Source organism: Saimiri boliviensis, chromosome 2, assembly GCF_048565385.1.
Source record: "Saimiri boliviensis isolate mSaiBol1 chromosome 2, mSaiBol1.pri, whole genome shotgun sequence".
Taxonomy (NCBI): Eukaryota; Metazoa; Chordata; class Mammalia; order Primates; family Cebidae; genus Saimiri; species Saimiri boliviensis.
In genome coordinates this window covers 64,142,309-64,158,746 of record NC_133450.1, presented here as the reverse complement: position 1 = coordinate 64,158,746, position 16,438 = coordinate 64,142,309, and the positions used below count along the sequence as shown (strand labels likewise).

The following is a 16,438-nucleotide window of genomic DNA, read 5'->3' as shown; positions in this document are numbered from 1 at the left end:
AAGAATTAATATGAAGACAGAAAAAGAGGAGAAAAGTGAAACAGAGATGGCTAAACAAATAGAAAACAACCTGAAAGGTGGTAGATTTTAATATAACTAGCCATATCAATGATTACATTAAATGTAAGCGGTCTAAAATATCGGCTAAAAGACAAGATTCAACAGATTAGATGTAAAAATCAAGATTAAACTATATGCTATTTATAACAAACTCATTTTAAATGTAAAAGCATAAATAAGTTAAAAGTAAAAGAATGGACAGGGCCTGGGGATGCCAACAGCCTGGGAGCTGCTGAAGTGGCTGTACCCACAGGCCAAGGCTGAGGCTGAAACTGAAACAGGGGTTCACTCATGAAGAACATGCCTGATCCAAATGGTATGGCAGCAGAGGCCCTCATGTCCAACCAGGCATCTAGGCAGGACTGTGCACTGTCATGACTACACTGGTAGCCACTAAAGCAGCCAATGCCCAAGTTCATCAATTGCTATCTGTGCATCTTGCTGTCACCACTCTCCATCAAGCAGTTCCTGGACTTTGGGAGAGATAATGGTTTGAGAGAACATCATATGATTTTACAAAAGGAGATTCCTGTGCTACTAGCAAACGCAGTGAATGAAGCCAATTTTCTGCTGGATAAGTGGTTTAACAGTGGGACTGGTTCAAAGTTGGTATATACAGCACTTTCTTGAAGTTTTAGAATATAAAAATAAGAACCCTGAAGATCCACAGGTTTTAGGTAACTTTCAATAAGTACTGATGAAAGCCAGAAAATGTGGTTTCTGTAATGGCACATGGATTGATTAAATATAAGAAAAAATTATGCATTTGATTCTTTTATTAGCAGTACAACCAGTATCTTCCAGAATGGTTTTTATCCCAACTCCATTTCTTCCCACGTGCTATTAACTAGCACACACTTCTCTTTGATGGTGATACCATCACTGCTCATTCTAAACACATAAGAAATATTGGTCTCACCTGTAATGTGGCTAATGTAGAGAACAATGTATATGAAACAGCCAGAAGGCTATGTGAATAGTATTAGCTGGTAGCTACAGAGTTGGAAGTTGAAGAGTTCAATGTGAAAGCTCCAGACAAACCTATTCAAGTAGTTTATGTGCCTATACATCTGTTTTACATGTAATTCAAGAACTCAGTGAGAACAACAGTAGCACTCCATAAAGACAGAAAATAGAGATAGTTGGCTGTTAAAACTATTGTTATTTGAGTTTTTAAAAAAGATTTATTCATTAAGATAAGTGACCTAAGTGATGATATCTCACTTTGAAAATGTATCTTTTCAAAACTATATGTATTCAACTTCTAATAGACATAGCCTGTAGCCTATAAGAGTTGTCCCTTTGACTGGATTCAGTTACGATTTGCCATTTTTTCATTGGCATGCTGTATATTTTTAAGGAGCTCTAATACTATGTGATGGAATAAATGGGACTGATGCTGTCATTTATTTAAAGGCTGTTTCAAGTGAATCATTTGAGAGACTTCCAGTTTTTAAGAACTCTACTTGGCACCATTACAAAACGATACCTGAAGCTGATGATTGGTGTGATCCTAGCAGTAAACCCAGAGATGCTTCAAAATTTAAGATTAAACAGGAAAGGATCGATGGTGATAGAACTTTCTAGTCCTCTATGTGAAAAAAGATTGTCTTTTACAGGTCAGTCAGAGAGAACGTCTTTCTTCTACCATCTCTTGAGCATGGCACCATAACTACTTCAGTGGCTGAATGTTTATTTTCTCCATGTCAGCTGGATGTTTTCATGGGATGTTCTCCATGTCAGCTGGATGTTTCCTGTAGCTACTCTGGCTCTTCCATTAAACTAGTAACTTGAATAATTTTTTACAATATCTTGCTGCAGTGTGGTTAGTGACACAAAGAAAAGAGCTTCCCTAGAGCTCTAGCATCCTCGTACCTCCACCTCATTATTACAGAGTTGACGGTCTACAGTCTCCATAGGATTCTGAACTTTCTTCCCATTCCAGACATAGCATATACCTACTGTGACCAAATATGATGCTTGTCTCAAACCACTGATTAGGGGCTCAGAGTATGTGGAATTTAAAGACGTCAGCTGAGTCCATCTTGATAATTCAGTCCCAGAATCCTTCTTTCCTCATGTGCATCTCTCCTCCACTCTCTTAGACTTTTGTCTTCTTCCACCTGATTATATTTTCATCATGAGGTGTGGGTACTTTTGGGTTAGATCTTATTCACTGATTTTATTTTGTTTTATTTTATTTTATTTTTATTTTGAGATGGAGTCTCTGTCTCCCAGACTGGAATGTAGTGGCACAATCTCAGCTCACTGCAACCTCCAAAAGTTGTCTTGAAAAGAAAGCATGAAAAAATATATAACACTAATGAAAAGAAAGCTGTAGCAGCTATATCAATATTTGACAAAGGAGATTTCAGATTGATGCAATATCAGGAATAAAGAATGTCAGTACATATGATAAAGGCATGACAACCCTAAGTACAGACATGCTTAACAACAGAGCTTCAAAATACGCAAATCAAGTTATTTCAAGTGTACATGGGACATTTACTAAATAAGCCATAAAACACATTTTAATAAGTTAAAGAGAATTGCTATCATACGAAATATACCCTCTAAAAATAATGGAATAAGCTAGAAAAATCAGTAACAGAAAGATACCTGGAAAATTTTCCAATATTTGAACATTTTACAATACAATTCTAAGAAGCATATGTCAAGGAGAAAGTGCCGTGGGGAATTAGAAAATATTTTCAATTGAGGCCGGGCACGGTGGCTCAAGCCTGTAATCCCAGCACTTTGGGAGGCCGAGGCAGGTGGATCACGAGGTCGAGAGATCGAGACCATCCTGGTCAACATGGTGAAACCCCGTCTCTACTAAAAATACAAAAAATTAGCTGGGCATGGTGGCACGTGCCTGTAATCCCAGCTACTCAGGAGGCTGAGGCAGGAGAACTGCTTGAACCCAGGAGGCGGAGGTTGCGGTGAGCCGAGATCGCGCCATTGCACTCCAGCCTGGGTAACAAGAGTGAAACTCCGTCTCAAAAAAAAAAAAAAGAAAAAGAAAAGAAAAAAGAAAATATTTCAATTGAAAGAAAATGAAAACACAGCATCACAATTTATCAGATGCAGATAAAGTAATGCTTAGAGAGAAATATGTAGCAGTAAAATACTTTTATTAGAAAGAAGAAATCTCAAATCAATTACAGTAAGTTCTCACTTAACATCGTCAATACATTCTTCGAAACCAGGACTTTAAGCAAAACAATAAGTCATAGAACCAACTTTACCATAGGAAAATTGATATAAACAAGAATTAAGTCTCTATGGCATTTGTCTGGTCACAAAAACATCACCAAACTTCTTAATAAAGACCCCAGATTCTAATATTAAACATTGAAATAAATGTGAGCTATGCATTGATCTTAAAAAGATTAATAAAAGCAAGTAAGATAATTATTTACTCAATTTTTGGTGAATAAATAAGTGTTGGTGGTCATGGCAGTGGTGAGTTAAACCAAGGAATAAATGTTTGTAAAGCAACATCTGTAAGGAGCGTCCTCTACCACATGCAGTTTAAAAACAATAACACACATGACAGGCTTACTGAGGGCTTTTGTACTACATCATTTACTGTCAAGCATTTGTTTGTACGATTATTATATACTTTATAAATTTTTATTTATAATAATTTATAATCATTCATTCACTCATCTTCTAGTCTGCTTATTTCAGTTCAGTCATGGAAGCCTACTCCAACAGCTCAGAAACAAGGTGGGAACCAACCCTAGATTGTAAACCATTTAATCACAAAGTGCATTTACACACATGCTCATGCTCAGTCATATGGGGACAATTTAGACACACCAATTAGCCCAACATGCACATCTCTGGCTGTGTGAGAAACTAGAGTACTCAGAGAAAACCCACACAGACATAGAGAAAACATGTGCATTCCATATAGACAGTGGCCCTGGCTAGGAATTGACTTTCTTTCCTCAGCAATATTATAATAAAATGATGTTTGATGAAATGAGGTTATTGGAGGACCTGCTGTTTATGAAGCAGGGTTTGGCAGATAGTAAAGAGTTTGTAAACGGTCAGATAGTTGTAAAGTGTCAAATATTTGGGGCTTTGTATGTCATATGATATCTGTTACTTCAACTATACCACTGTAGCATAAAAGTAGCCATAGAAGACACATAAATAAATGAGCATGATTGTGTTCCAATAAAATTTTATTTACAAAAATAGGCAGTAGGCAGGATCAGGGGTCAGTAGTTTGCTCACCCCTGATCTAAAGATTCTCAACAAACTAGAAAAAAAATAGAAGCAAATTAAACCCAATGCAAGTAGAAGGATAAGATAAAGAGTGGCAATTGATGAAATTAGAAACAGAAAAACAGTATTCACAATTAATAAAATCAAAAGATGTCTCTTTGAAACATAAAAACTGATGAACCTCTGCGCTAACACAGAATTTTTTAAAATACAAGTAAGTCATGTTAGAGATAAAATAGCGAGCACTGCTACAGACACTTTAGATATTCTAAGGATAAGAAGGAAATATCACAAACAACTCTGTGTCCAAAATTCAACAACTTATATGAAATGGACACTTTCTTTGAAAGACACAAATTGCCAAAACACTTAAGAAGAAACAGAAACTTGAATATTCCTAAATCTTTTAAGGGATAATGAATGTGTATTTAAAATCCTTCCACAAAGAAAACTCCAAGCCCAGATATCTTCACTGGTGAATCCCACCAAACATTTAATAAAAAGTTGACACCAATTCTACAAAAACTCTTCTGGAATACAGGAAAACAAGAAACTCATTCCAACTCATTTTATAATGATAACCTTACTCAGATACAAAAATGAGATAAAGACACTACAAGAAAAGAAAATAAATCTCCAGATTGACAACCTAGGAAACCTATTCGCCAAATGAATCTAGGAATATATAAATAAGATAATATATCATGGCCAAGTGTTGTTTGTCCTAGGATTCTAAGACTGGTTCAAAATTCAAAAATGAATCAATGTAATTTATCATATCAACAGACAATTATAAGAAAATCCTTATAAACATCTTAATAGACGCAGAAAATCATTTATTTTTTATTTTTATTTTCGCAGAAAATCATTTAACAAGATTTGACACCAATGATAAAAGCTCAGCAAACTTGTAATGAAAGAAATTTCTTCCACCTGATGAAGGGCACCTACATAAAACACCAAATGTTTTTTCCCTAAAACTGGAAACAAGGCAAGGATGTCGTCTCTTACAACTCCTATCACACTAGAATCATATTAGAGGTCCTACCAGTAAAATAAGGCAAAAAACAAACAAACAAACAAACAAAAACACACCATATTGGAAGAGAAGAAATAAAATTCTCCCTATTCTAAAATGAGAGATTATCCATGTAGAAAATCCCAAATAATATATTAAAAGTTATTAGAACCAATAAGTGAATTTAACAAGATTGCAGGATACAAGATCAATAAACAGAACTCAATCATTTTTCTACATATGAACAATTGGAAATTAAAATATTAAAAAGTATCACTTACAATAACATGAAAACTATGAACTACTTAGATATAACTTAAACAAACAAACAAACAAAAAACCAGAAACCACTCGAAGTGCATTCTCTCCCTTTTCCTCTACCACAGGAAGAGAAGAATGGTCATTAATGGCAAATGGCAGTTGCAGCCAACCAATATCAAGAGCTAACTTCACGCTTAGGTGAGAATGCTGAGCCTTGGCCTTGTGACTGCCAGTGCTCTACACATTCACAGAAACTTCTCTAGTAACAAACTATAGAGATGATCCCTGAAAGTATAATTTTGGCATAAGTTTTTTTTTTTTGTTTGTTTGTTTTTAATGTGCAAGTTCTCTAAGCTGAAAGCCAGAAAACTTGGATGAAATAAATTTTTTAAAAGATGTAGGCCAGGCGCAGTGGCTCACACCTGTAGCCCTAGCACTTTGGGTGGCCGAGGTGGGTAGATCATGAGGTCAAGAGATAGAGACCATCCTGGCCAACACAGTGAAACCTCATCTTTACTAAAAAATACAAAAATTAGCTGGGCATGGTGGCGTGCACCTGTAGTCCCAGCTACTCAGGAGGCTGAAGCAAGAGAATTGCTTGAACCCAGGAGTTGGAGATTGCAGTGAGCTGAGACTGCATCACCGCACTCCAGCCTGGAGCCTGGCGACAGAGCAAGACTCTGTCTAAAAAAAAAAAAAAAGAAAAAAAGAAAAAAAAAAAGATGTAAACAAATGGAGAGATATACTTTCTCCATGGTTTGGAAAACTCATTATTATTAAGATATTGACTCTCCCTAAACTGATCTATGATTCAATGCAATCCAAAATTAAAAATCACTGCAGGATTTTTGTAGAAGTAAACAAGTTGATTCTAAAATTTACATAGAAAGACAAAAGAAGTATAATAACCAAAACAATTTTGAAAAAGATCAACATTGAAGGACTAACATTACTTATGAGACCTATTATAAAGCTAAAATAATTAAGACAATGTGGTATTGGTGAAAAGATACATTCCAGAAATAGCAATTCAATGGAGATTAAATAGTTTTTTACAACAATAGTACTGGAATAATTGGATACCTGTATTCCAAAAAATTAATCAATCCTGGCCCACATAACTTATAAAAATTAACTTAAAATGAATCATAGACCTAAATACAAAAGCTGGAACTGTAAACTTCTAGAAGCAAATATAGGAGAATATCTCTGCAAATTTAGGTTAGGAAAAGATCTCTTAGCTGTCATGTCAAAAGTACCATTCATAAAATAAAAAGCTGATAAATTAGACTTCAGCAAAATTGAAAACTCTGATCTTCAAGAGACACTCTTAGGAGATTAAAAGACAGCCCCAGACTGGGAAAAAATATCTGCAAATCATATCTGATAACACCCGTATCCAGAATACATAATAAACTTATAAAACATTTGAACAGATACTACACCAAATGGCAAATAAGCACAAAAAAAGATGCTCAATGTCATTAGTTGTTAGAAAAAATGCAAATTAAAACCACAATTAGGTCAGGTATGGTGGCTCACACCTGTAATCCCAGCACATTGGGAGGCCGAGGCCGGCAGATCACCTGAGACCAGCCTGGCCAACATGGCAAAACCTGATCTCTACTAAAAATATAAAAAATTAGCTGGGACTGGTGGTGTGTACTTGTAATCCCAGATACTCAGGAGGCTGAGGCAGGAGAATCACTTGAACCCGGGAGGCAGAGGCTGCAGTGAGCCGAGATTGTGCCACTGCACTCCAGCCTGGGTGACAGTGAAATTTCATCTCAGAAAAACCTAAAACAACAACAAACAAACAAACAAAAACCACACACACCCACACCCATACACACACACACACACACACACACACACTCACACACACACACACATACACACACACACAATTAAATGCCACCACACTTCTTTTCGAATGGCTAAAAATTTAAAGTATATATCTATACATACATATATGCATACATATTTACGAGCATACACACACACATATATATACTAAGTTCTGGCATGGATGGAGATCACCTGGTGGTCAGAATGTAAAGTAATAAAGCTACTTTGGGAAATCATTTGACAGTTTTTCTTATAAAGTTCAGCTTACACGTACCATACAACACAATAATCCTATTACTTAGTATCAGCTAAATGCAACAAAAATTTATATTCACACAAAAACCTGTATGAGATTGTTCATAGTAGCTTTCTTCATAATTGTCAAAAACTAGAAAAATCTAAATGCACTTCAACAAAATTAACTATCCACACCAAAAAATACTACCCAATGAGAACACCGGAGAAACTATAACAGACAAATCTCCAATGAATTATACTAAGTGAAAGAAGCCAGATTCAAAGACTGTATATTCTATGATTCCATTTATATGACGCTGAAATAGACAAAACAACAGGAACAGAGAACAGAACAGTGGTTGCCGGGGCCTGGGATATGGAGACAGGTTGATTATGGATGGAGTGATTTTATTGCCTGATGGAACTGCTCTATGTCTTGACTGTAGTGATTACACAGTTGTATACATTTGTCAAAACTCATAGAACTGGACACTAAAAAGGATATGGTTCATAAAATGAAAATTATCCCTTATTTTAAAATGAAAATAAGAAAGCAAATTATGTAGTGTAAATCAAGGGGGGGCTGTTCACTTTCAATAGTTAAACAGTTCACTTCAAACTGCTTTCGTCACCTTCTAGTTATCACTAAATTTCCATACAACTCCATGGGTCTCAGTTAAATCATCTGAAAATGAAGATAATAATAGTATATACCACATAGTTAGGAATAAATGAACTAACAGAGAGTGTTTAGAGCAGTACCAGCATATAATAAGAATTCAAAAAATGCTGCCTGCTGTTTCTACTTCCACCACAATAACTATTATACTACCTTTGTTGTTGATGTTGCCTAACCTACTTTTCCCAAGATTTTACATACACTCGAATATATTCCCAAGATTTTATATACTCATAATACTCAAATTTGTGGCACAGCAGTAAATAAGGTATGATTAAGGAGGAAAAAGTGAATGAACAAATATGATACCCTTACCTCTGAACATTTCCCCCTGACTTTTAGCATGTTACTATCTACATAAACCATCCCCTCCTATCACAGTACTAGCACAAAGACATTTCTTTTTACTCAGTCCAGAGAATTGTATTAGGAGAGGAAGAGCTAATTTTGTCTTTTACTAAAAGTTACTTAAGTTCTCATATCACCTTTGTTTCTTTCTGGGTGACCTTAGAAGCAATGCTTTTCTAAAATTAAAGTTTGTAAATAAAGAGTAGAAGTAAAAATAACATGTGATCTTCATTTCTGCAATGGTAAATGAATGTCAATATTATGTTAAGCTTCTGGAATAAGATTCCATCATTATATTAATGAGAGTTAGGTTACATCCATAAATAAAAGTACAATTTTCAAGATAAATTCCTTTTAAAAATCACAGATAGCTCCAACAAGAAAATTAATTTGAAAAAAACAGTTGAATAAAGGGTAAAGATGCTGATACAATCTATGCGAGATGTTATGGTACTGGGGCTTCTATTGCAGACTTTTTTTAAAAAATTGTGCTTTAAGTCTGGGGTACATGTGCAGAACCTGCTGGTTTGTTACATAGGTATACACATGCCATGGTGGTTTGATGCATCCATCATGCCATCATCTACATTATGTATTTCTCCTAGTGCTATCCCTCCCCTGGACCCCCACCCCTGACAGTCCCCGGTATGTAATGTTCCTCTCCCTGTGCCCATGTGTTCTCATTGTTCAACACCCACTGATGAGTGAGAACATGCAGTGTTTGGTTTTCTGTTCTTGTGTTAGTTTGATCAGAATGATGGTTTCCAGCTTCATCCATGTCCCCATAAAGGACATGCACTTATCCTTTTTCATGGCTGCATAGAATTCCATGGTGTATATGTGCCACATTTTCTTTAGTCTACCATTGATGGGCATTTAGGTTGGTTCCAAGTCTTTGCTATTGTGAACAGTGCTATTCCAGACTTTTATCTTTGATGCTTTCTTATCTATACAATCTTTTCCATCCTTTCTAACTAACTCTCACCTTGCCTGGCCTTCATTCTACAGGACTCAGTTTAGAATGTCCTTTACTCCAATACCAAGAGGGGTTGGCCTGTGTGATTCCCCCATCCCACTCTCCCAATCCATCTGGTTGGTGCACAACCAAGCAGTTGATCAACAATTGGTCAACTGAAGATGCTGTCCTAGGAATTTGGAATTGGGCTGACCCATAAGAAAGATATATAAAATTCAACTGTAATGGGGCAGGTTTAGAACGCCTATCTACAAAGAAAGAAATATACATGTAGGTTTACAGAAAATACAGATAAGACAAACAGGGAAAAAGTATTTCCTTGGTTCTTGATGGATTTCCTTCTTATTTCTAATTCCTTCCTTGAGAGCTTGTTTGGAGGTTCTAGCAGGGGAGCGCAGCTACTCGTATACCCTTGACTGAAGACTGGTCCTCCTTTATCGGGGATGGTCGTCCTCTTCGACCGAGCGCGCAGCTTCGGGAGGGACGCACATGGAGCGGTGAGGGAGGAAGGGGACACCCGCCTAGCCAGCCAGATCAGCCGAATCAACCCTGGCGATCAATGGGGTGACAGATGTCGCAGCCAGATCGCCCTCACATCCTCTAATTCCTTCCTATAAGATGACTGCATTTTTGTCTTTGGGTTTCATGACTAAAATAAATTTTCTCTTTTTCTTTAAGTGAAATCAAGTTGGTTTTGTTTAATGCACCTATCATATTAAAACAATAAACCTTCCATCATTTTTAACCTCTGGGAATGTGTTTCATGCCTAGACATCTACCAGGTCAGTTCACTAGGTCAATACTCACAGTTCCTGGAATTTGACTTTTCTCCTCTTTTCATCTAGGTATATACAATAGCATATGATGCTACACCACCACAAAATACTTAATAATAGATTCCATAATAAAATAATTAATATTTATAACCTATAACATATTAAGATTAATGATTCAGCTTCAGTAAATTAGTACCCATATTAATACTACTATTTCCAAGTTCTTTTTTTTTTTTTTTGAGATGGAGTTTCGCTCTTGTTACCCAGGCTGGAGTGCAATGGCGTGATCTCAGCTCACTGCAACCTCCGCCTCCTGGGTTCAGGCAATTCTCCTGCCTCAGCCTCCTGAGTAGCTGAGATTACAGGCACGCATCACAATGCCCAGCTGATTTTTTGTATTTTTAGTAGAGACAGGGTTTCACCATGTTGACCAGGATGGTCTCAATCTCTTGACCTCGTGATCCACCTGCCTCGGCCTCCCAGAGTGCTGAGATTACAGGCATGAGCCACTGTGCCCGACCTACAATTTCCAAGTTCTAAGAAATGAGTTTATTTTAAATAAAGCATAACATAAATGTTGTATACACCAAAACAATCTACCTATAATGAGACTGTCAGGTAAAATACAGTATCCCAATTACATTTATAATTCAGCTAAACCACAGATAATTTTTAGTAAGTATGTCTGAAATATCACATGGGACATTTACATGAGATAACAAATCATTTTTAATATAATAAATTCTTTTTGTTATTTTTATTTAATAAGTCCAGACCCAGGGGTAAAAGAATTAATTCAGATCACTCTTACTTGTGTTATGTGTGATGTTTTCTCTAGGAATATCAATCAACCAGGAAATCCGATCACTGAACTTAAATAAAGAAGACATCAGAAAGCAATGTTTTACAACATTAATAATAATACTTATTACATTACATTCTATGCTATCTTTTTAAAAGAAAATTAAACAAAAACACCCAATGCATATACTTTTTACCTAGAAATTTCACCGTTGGGAATTTTTCCTACCTTATGCTCACATATGAGTGAGATAGAATGTGTTCAAGGATAATTTTTCATTATTGTAATGGCTGAAGATTGAAGACAATGATAATAAAGCCACATAGTGGAATACTATACAGCTAAGCTTAGGCAGAACAAAGTTGAAGTATTTACTGGCTTGACATGTCAGACACAAAGCTTGATGTTGAGAGAGCATTTGGTATATTAAGAAGAAAATCCCAGGAATAAGGAAACTTCAAGAATGGTAATCTCTGAGATTTAAATATAAACTCTGACCAAATTATTGGGCAATAAAGGTGCAAAGGACACCCCCAGAAGACCAGTTTGTAAAAATTAGCAGTGCAAGCTAAAAGAATTAAGTAGCAATTTTAGCTGCCAAAACTACAGGTAAGATCTTAGACACCTGTAGTACAATTCTTTTTTTGAAGAAATAATGGCTGGAAACATTTCAAATTTGATAAACTTACAATTCAAGAAGTCCTGGGAACCTTACTTGAGTAAATTCAAAGAGAAAATCTTAAATCCAGAGAAAAATGACATAGTACATACAAGAGACAATCATAAAATTAACAGCTGACTTCTCATTCAGAAGCAAACATGTCAGATGACATTAAAATAAAATGTTCAAAATGTTGAAAGTGAAGTCAACCAGAAATTTTATATTTCACAAAACTATGCTTCAAAATTTCAATTGACCACTGAAAACCTATTAGAACTTACAAACAAGTTTAGCAAGGCTGCAGAATACTAGATCAACATATAAAAATCAACTATCATATTTCTATGTAGTTGCAGTGAACAATCTGAAAATGAGATTAAGAAAGAAATTACGTTTACAACAACATAAAAAAGAATAAAATAATTGATTTCAGAGACCGAAGGTAGATAAATCCACAAAGATGGGGAGAAATCAGCACAAAAAGGATGAAAATTCCAAAAAACAGAATGCCTCTTCTCCTCTAAGGGATCACAACTCCTGACCAGCAAGGGAATAAAACTAGATGAAGAATGAGTTTGATGAACTGACAGAAGCAGGCTTCAGAAGGTAGGTAATAACAAACTCCTCTGAGCTAAAGGAGCATGTTCTAGCCCAATGTAAGGAAGCTAAGAACCTTAAAAAAGGTTAGATGAATTGCTAACTAGAGTAACCAGTTCAGAGAAGAACATAAAAGACCTGATGGAGCTGAAAAACACATGAGAACTATGTGAAGCATACACAAGTTTCAATAACTGAACTGATCAAGTGGAAGAAAGGATATCAGAGACTGAAGATCAACTCAATGAAATAAAGTGAGAAGACAAGATTAGAGAAAAAAGAGTGAAAAAAAAATGAACAAAACATCCAAGAAATACAGGATTATGTGAAAAGACCTAATCTAAGTTTGCTTGGTGTACCTGATACAATGGGGAGAATGAAAGCAAGTTGTAAAACACTCTTCAGGATATCATCCAGGAAAAATTCCCCCACCTAGCAAGGCAGGCCAACATTCAACTTCAGGTAATACAGAGAACACCACAAAGATACTCCTTGAGAAGAGGAGCCCCAATACACGTAATCATCAGATTCACCATGGTTGAAAAGAAGGAAAAATGCTAAGGGCAGCCAGAGAGAAAGCTTGGGTTACCCACAAAGGGAAACCTACCAGACTAACAGCAGATCTCTTGGCAGAAACCCTACAAGCCAGAAGAGTGGGTGCCAATATTCAATACTCTTAAAGAAAAGAATTTTCAGACTAAAATTTCATATCCAGCCAAACTAAGCTTCAAAAGCAAAGGAAAAATAAAATCCTTTATGGACAAGCAAATACTGAGAGAGTTTGTCACCACCAGGTCTACCTTACAAGAGTTCCTGAAGGAAGCACTAAACATGGAAAAGAACAACTGGTACCAGCCACTGCAAAAGCATACTAAATTATAAAGGCCATCAACACTAGGAAGAAACTACATCAACTAACAGGCAAAATAACCATCTAGCATCATAACGGCAGGATCAAATTCACACATAATGATATTAACCTTAAATGTAAATGGGCTAAATGCCCCAATTAAAAGACACAGACAGGCAAATTGGATAAAGAGTCAAGACCCAATGGTGTGCTGTATTCAGGAGACCCATCTCAAGTGCAAAGACACAAATAGGCTCAAAATAAAGGGATGGAGGAATATTTACCAAGCAAATGGAAAGCAAAAAAAAAAAAAAAAAAAAAAAAAGGAGGGGTTGCAATCTTAGTTTCTAATAAAACAGACTTTAAACCAACAAAGATCAAAAGAGACAAAGAAGGGCATTACATGACAGTAAAGGGATCAATGTAACAAGAAGAGCTAACATCCTAAATATATATGCACCCAATACAAGAGCACCTAGATTCATAAAGCAAGTTCTTAGAGACCTACAGAGACTCCACACAGTAATAGTGGGAGACTTTAACACCCCACTCTCAATATTAGACAGATCTATGAGACAGAAAATTAACAAGGATATCCAGGACTTGAACTCAGCTCTGGACCAATTGGGCCTAATAAACATCTACAGAACTCTCCACCCCAAATCAACAGAATATATATTCTTCTCAGCACCACATCACATTTATTCTAAAATTTACAACATAATTGGAAGTAAAACACTCCTCAGCAAATGCAAAAGAATGGAAATCATAACAGTTTCTCAAACCACAGTGCAATCAAATTAGAACTCAGAATTAAGAAACTCACTCAAAATTATATACCTACCTGGAAACTGAACAACCTGCTCCTGAATGACTAGGATAAATAACAAAGTGAAGGTAGAAATAAAGATGTTCTTTGAAACCAATGAGAATGAAGACACAACGTACTAGAATCTCTGAGACACATTTAAAGCAGTGCATAGAGGGAAATTTTAGCACTAAATGCCCACAAGAGAAAGCAGGAAAGATCTACAATCGAAACCTTAACAGCACAATTAAAAGAACTTGGGAAGCAAAAGCAAACAAAATCAAAAGCTAGCAGAAGACAAGAAATAACCAAGATCAGAACAGAACTGAAGAGACAGAGACATGAAAAACTTTTCAAAAAAATTAATGAATCCAGGACCTGTTTTTTTGAAAAGATCAACAAAATAGATAGACCATTAGCCAGACTAATAAAGAAGAAAAGAGAGAAGAATCAAATAAATGCAATAAAAAATGATAAAGGGGATATCACCACCGATCCCACAGAAATACAAACTACCATCGGAGAATACTATAAATACCTCTACGCCAATAAACTAGAAAATCCAGAAGAAATTGATACATTCTTGGACACTTACTCGCTCCCAAGACTAAACCAGGAAGAATTTGAATCCCAGAATAGACCAATAACAAGTCCTGGAATTGAGGCAGCAATTAATAGCCTACCAACCAAAAAAATGTCGTGGACCAGATGGTTTCACAGCTGAATTCTAACAGGGGTACCAAGAGGAGCTGGTACCATTCCATCTGAAACCTTTCCAAACAACAGAAAAAGAGGGAATCCTCCCTAATTCATTTTATGAGGCCAAGATCATCCTCATACCAAAACCTGGCAGAGACACAACAAAAAAAGAACATTTCAGGCTAATATCCCTGATGAACATCAATGCAGAAATCCTCAATAAAATACTGGCAAACCAAATCCAACAGCACATCAAAACATTTATCAACTATGATCAAGTTGGCTTTATCCTTGGGATGCAAGGCTGGTTCAACATACACAAATCAATAAATGTAATCCATCACAAAAACAGAACAAAAGACAAAAACCACATGATTATCTCAATAGAGGGAGAGAAGGCCTTTGACAAAATTCAACAGTCCTTCATGCTAAAAACTCTCTATAAACTAGGTGCTGATGGAATGTATCTCAAAAGAGCTATCTATGACAAACCCACAGCCAATATCATACTGAATGGGGCAAAAACTGGAAGCATTCCCTTTGAAAACCAGCACAAGACAAGGATGCCCTCTCTCATCACTCCTATTCAACATAGTATTGGAAGTTCTGGCCAGGGCAATCAGGCAAGAGAAAGAAATAAAGTGTATTCAATTAGGAAAGGAGGAAGTCAAATTGTCTCTATTGGCAGATGACATGATTGTGTATTCAGAAGACCCCATCACCTCAGCCCCAAATCTCCTTAAGCTGATAAACAACTTCAGCAAAGTCTGAGGACACAAAATCAATGTGCAAAAGTCACCAAGTATTCCTATATACAAATAACAGACAAACAGAGAGCCAAATCATGAGTGAACTCCCATTCACAATTGCTACAAAGAGAATAAAATACCTATGAATACAGCTTACAAGGACCCCTTCAAGGAGAACTACAAACCACTGCTCAAGGAAATAAGAGAGGAAACAAATAAATGGAAAAGAATTCCATGTTCATGGTTAGGAAGAATCAGTATCGTGAAAATGACCATACTGCCCAAAGTAATTTATAGATTCAATGCTATTCCCATCAAGCTACCATTGACTTTCTTCACAGAACGAGAAAAAACTACTTTAAATTTCATATGGAACCAAGAAAGAACCCACATAGCCAAGACAATCCTAAGCAAAAAGAACAAAGCTGGAGGCATCACGCTACCTGACTTCAAACTATACTACAAGGCTACCATAATCAAAACAGCAAAGTACTGGTATCAAAACAGATATTTAGACCAATGGAACAGAACAGAGGCCTCAGAAACACCACCACACATCTATAACCATCTGATCTTTGACAAACTTGACAAAAACAAGCAATGGGAAAAGGATTCCCTATTTAATAAATGGTGCTGGGAAAACTGGCTAGCCATATGGAGAAAGTCGAAACTGGATTCCTTCCATACACCTTATATAAAAATTAATTCAAGTGGATTAAAGACCCCAAAGTAAGACATAAAACCATAAAAGCCTAGAAGAAAACCAAGCAATACAATTCAGGACATAGGCACGAGCAAAGACTTCATGACTAAAACACCAAAAGCAATAG

The 16,438-nt window shown here is 36.1% G+C and overlaps 1 protein-coding gene and 1 non-coding gene across 2 annotated transcripts in view; both read right to left on the bottom strand.

Annotated features, from left to right (window-relative positions):
* The window catches only part of CATSPERB (cation channel sperm associated auxiliary subunit beta), a 185,524-nt gene that overhangs the window by 119,578 nt on the left and 49,508 nt on the right, over nt 1-16,438 (bottom strand). Inside the window, 1 exon segment of the mRNA XM_074393468.1 lies at nt 11,254-11,314. Coding sequence (XP_074249569.1) covers nt 11,254-11,314 — 61 coding nt within the window.
* Nucleotides 5,664-5,879, bottom strand: LOC120364227 (small nucleolar RNA U3). Its single transcript, XR_005579554.1, has one exon. It is a non-coding gene; the product is annotated as a small nucleolar RNA U3 (small nucleolar RNA).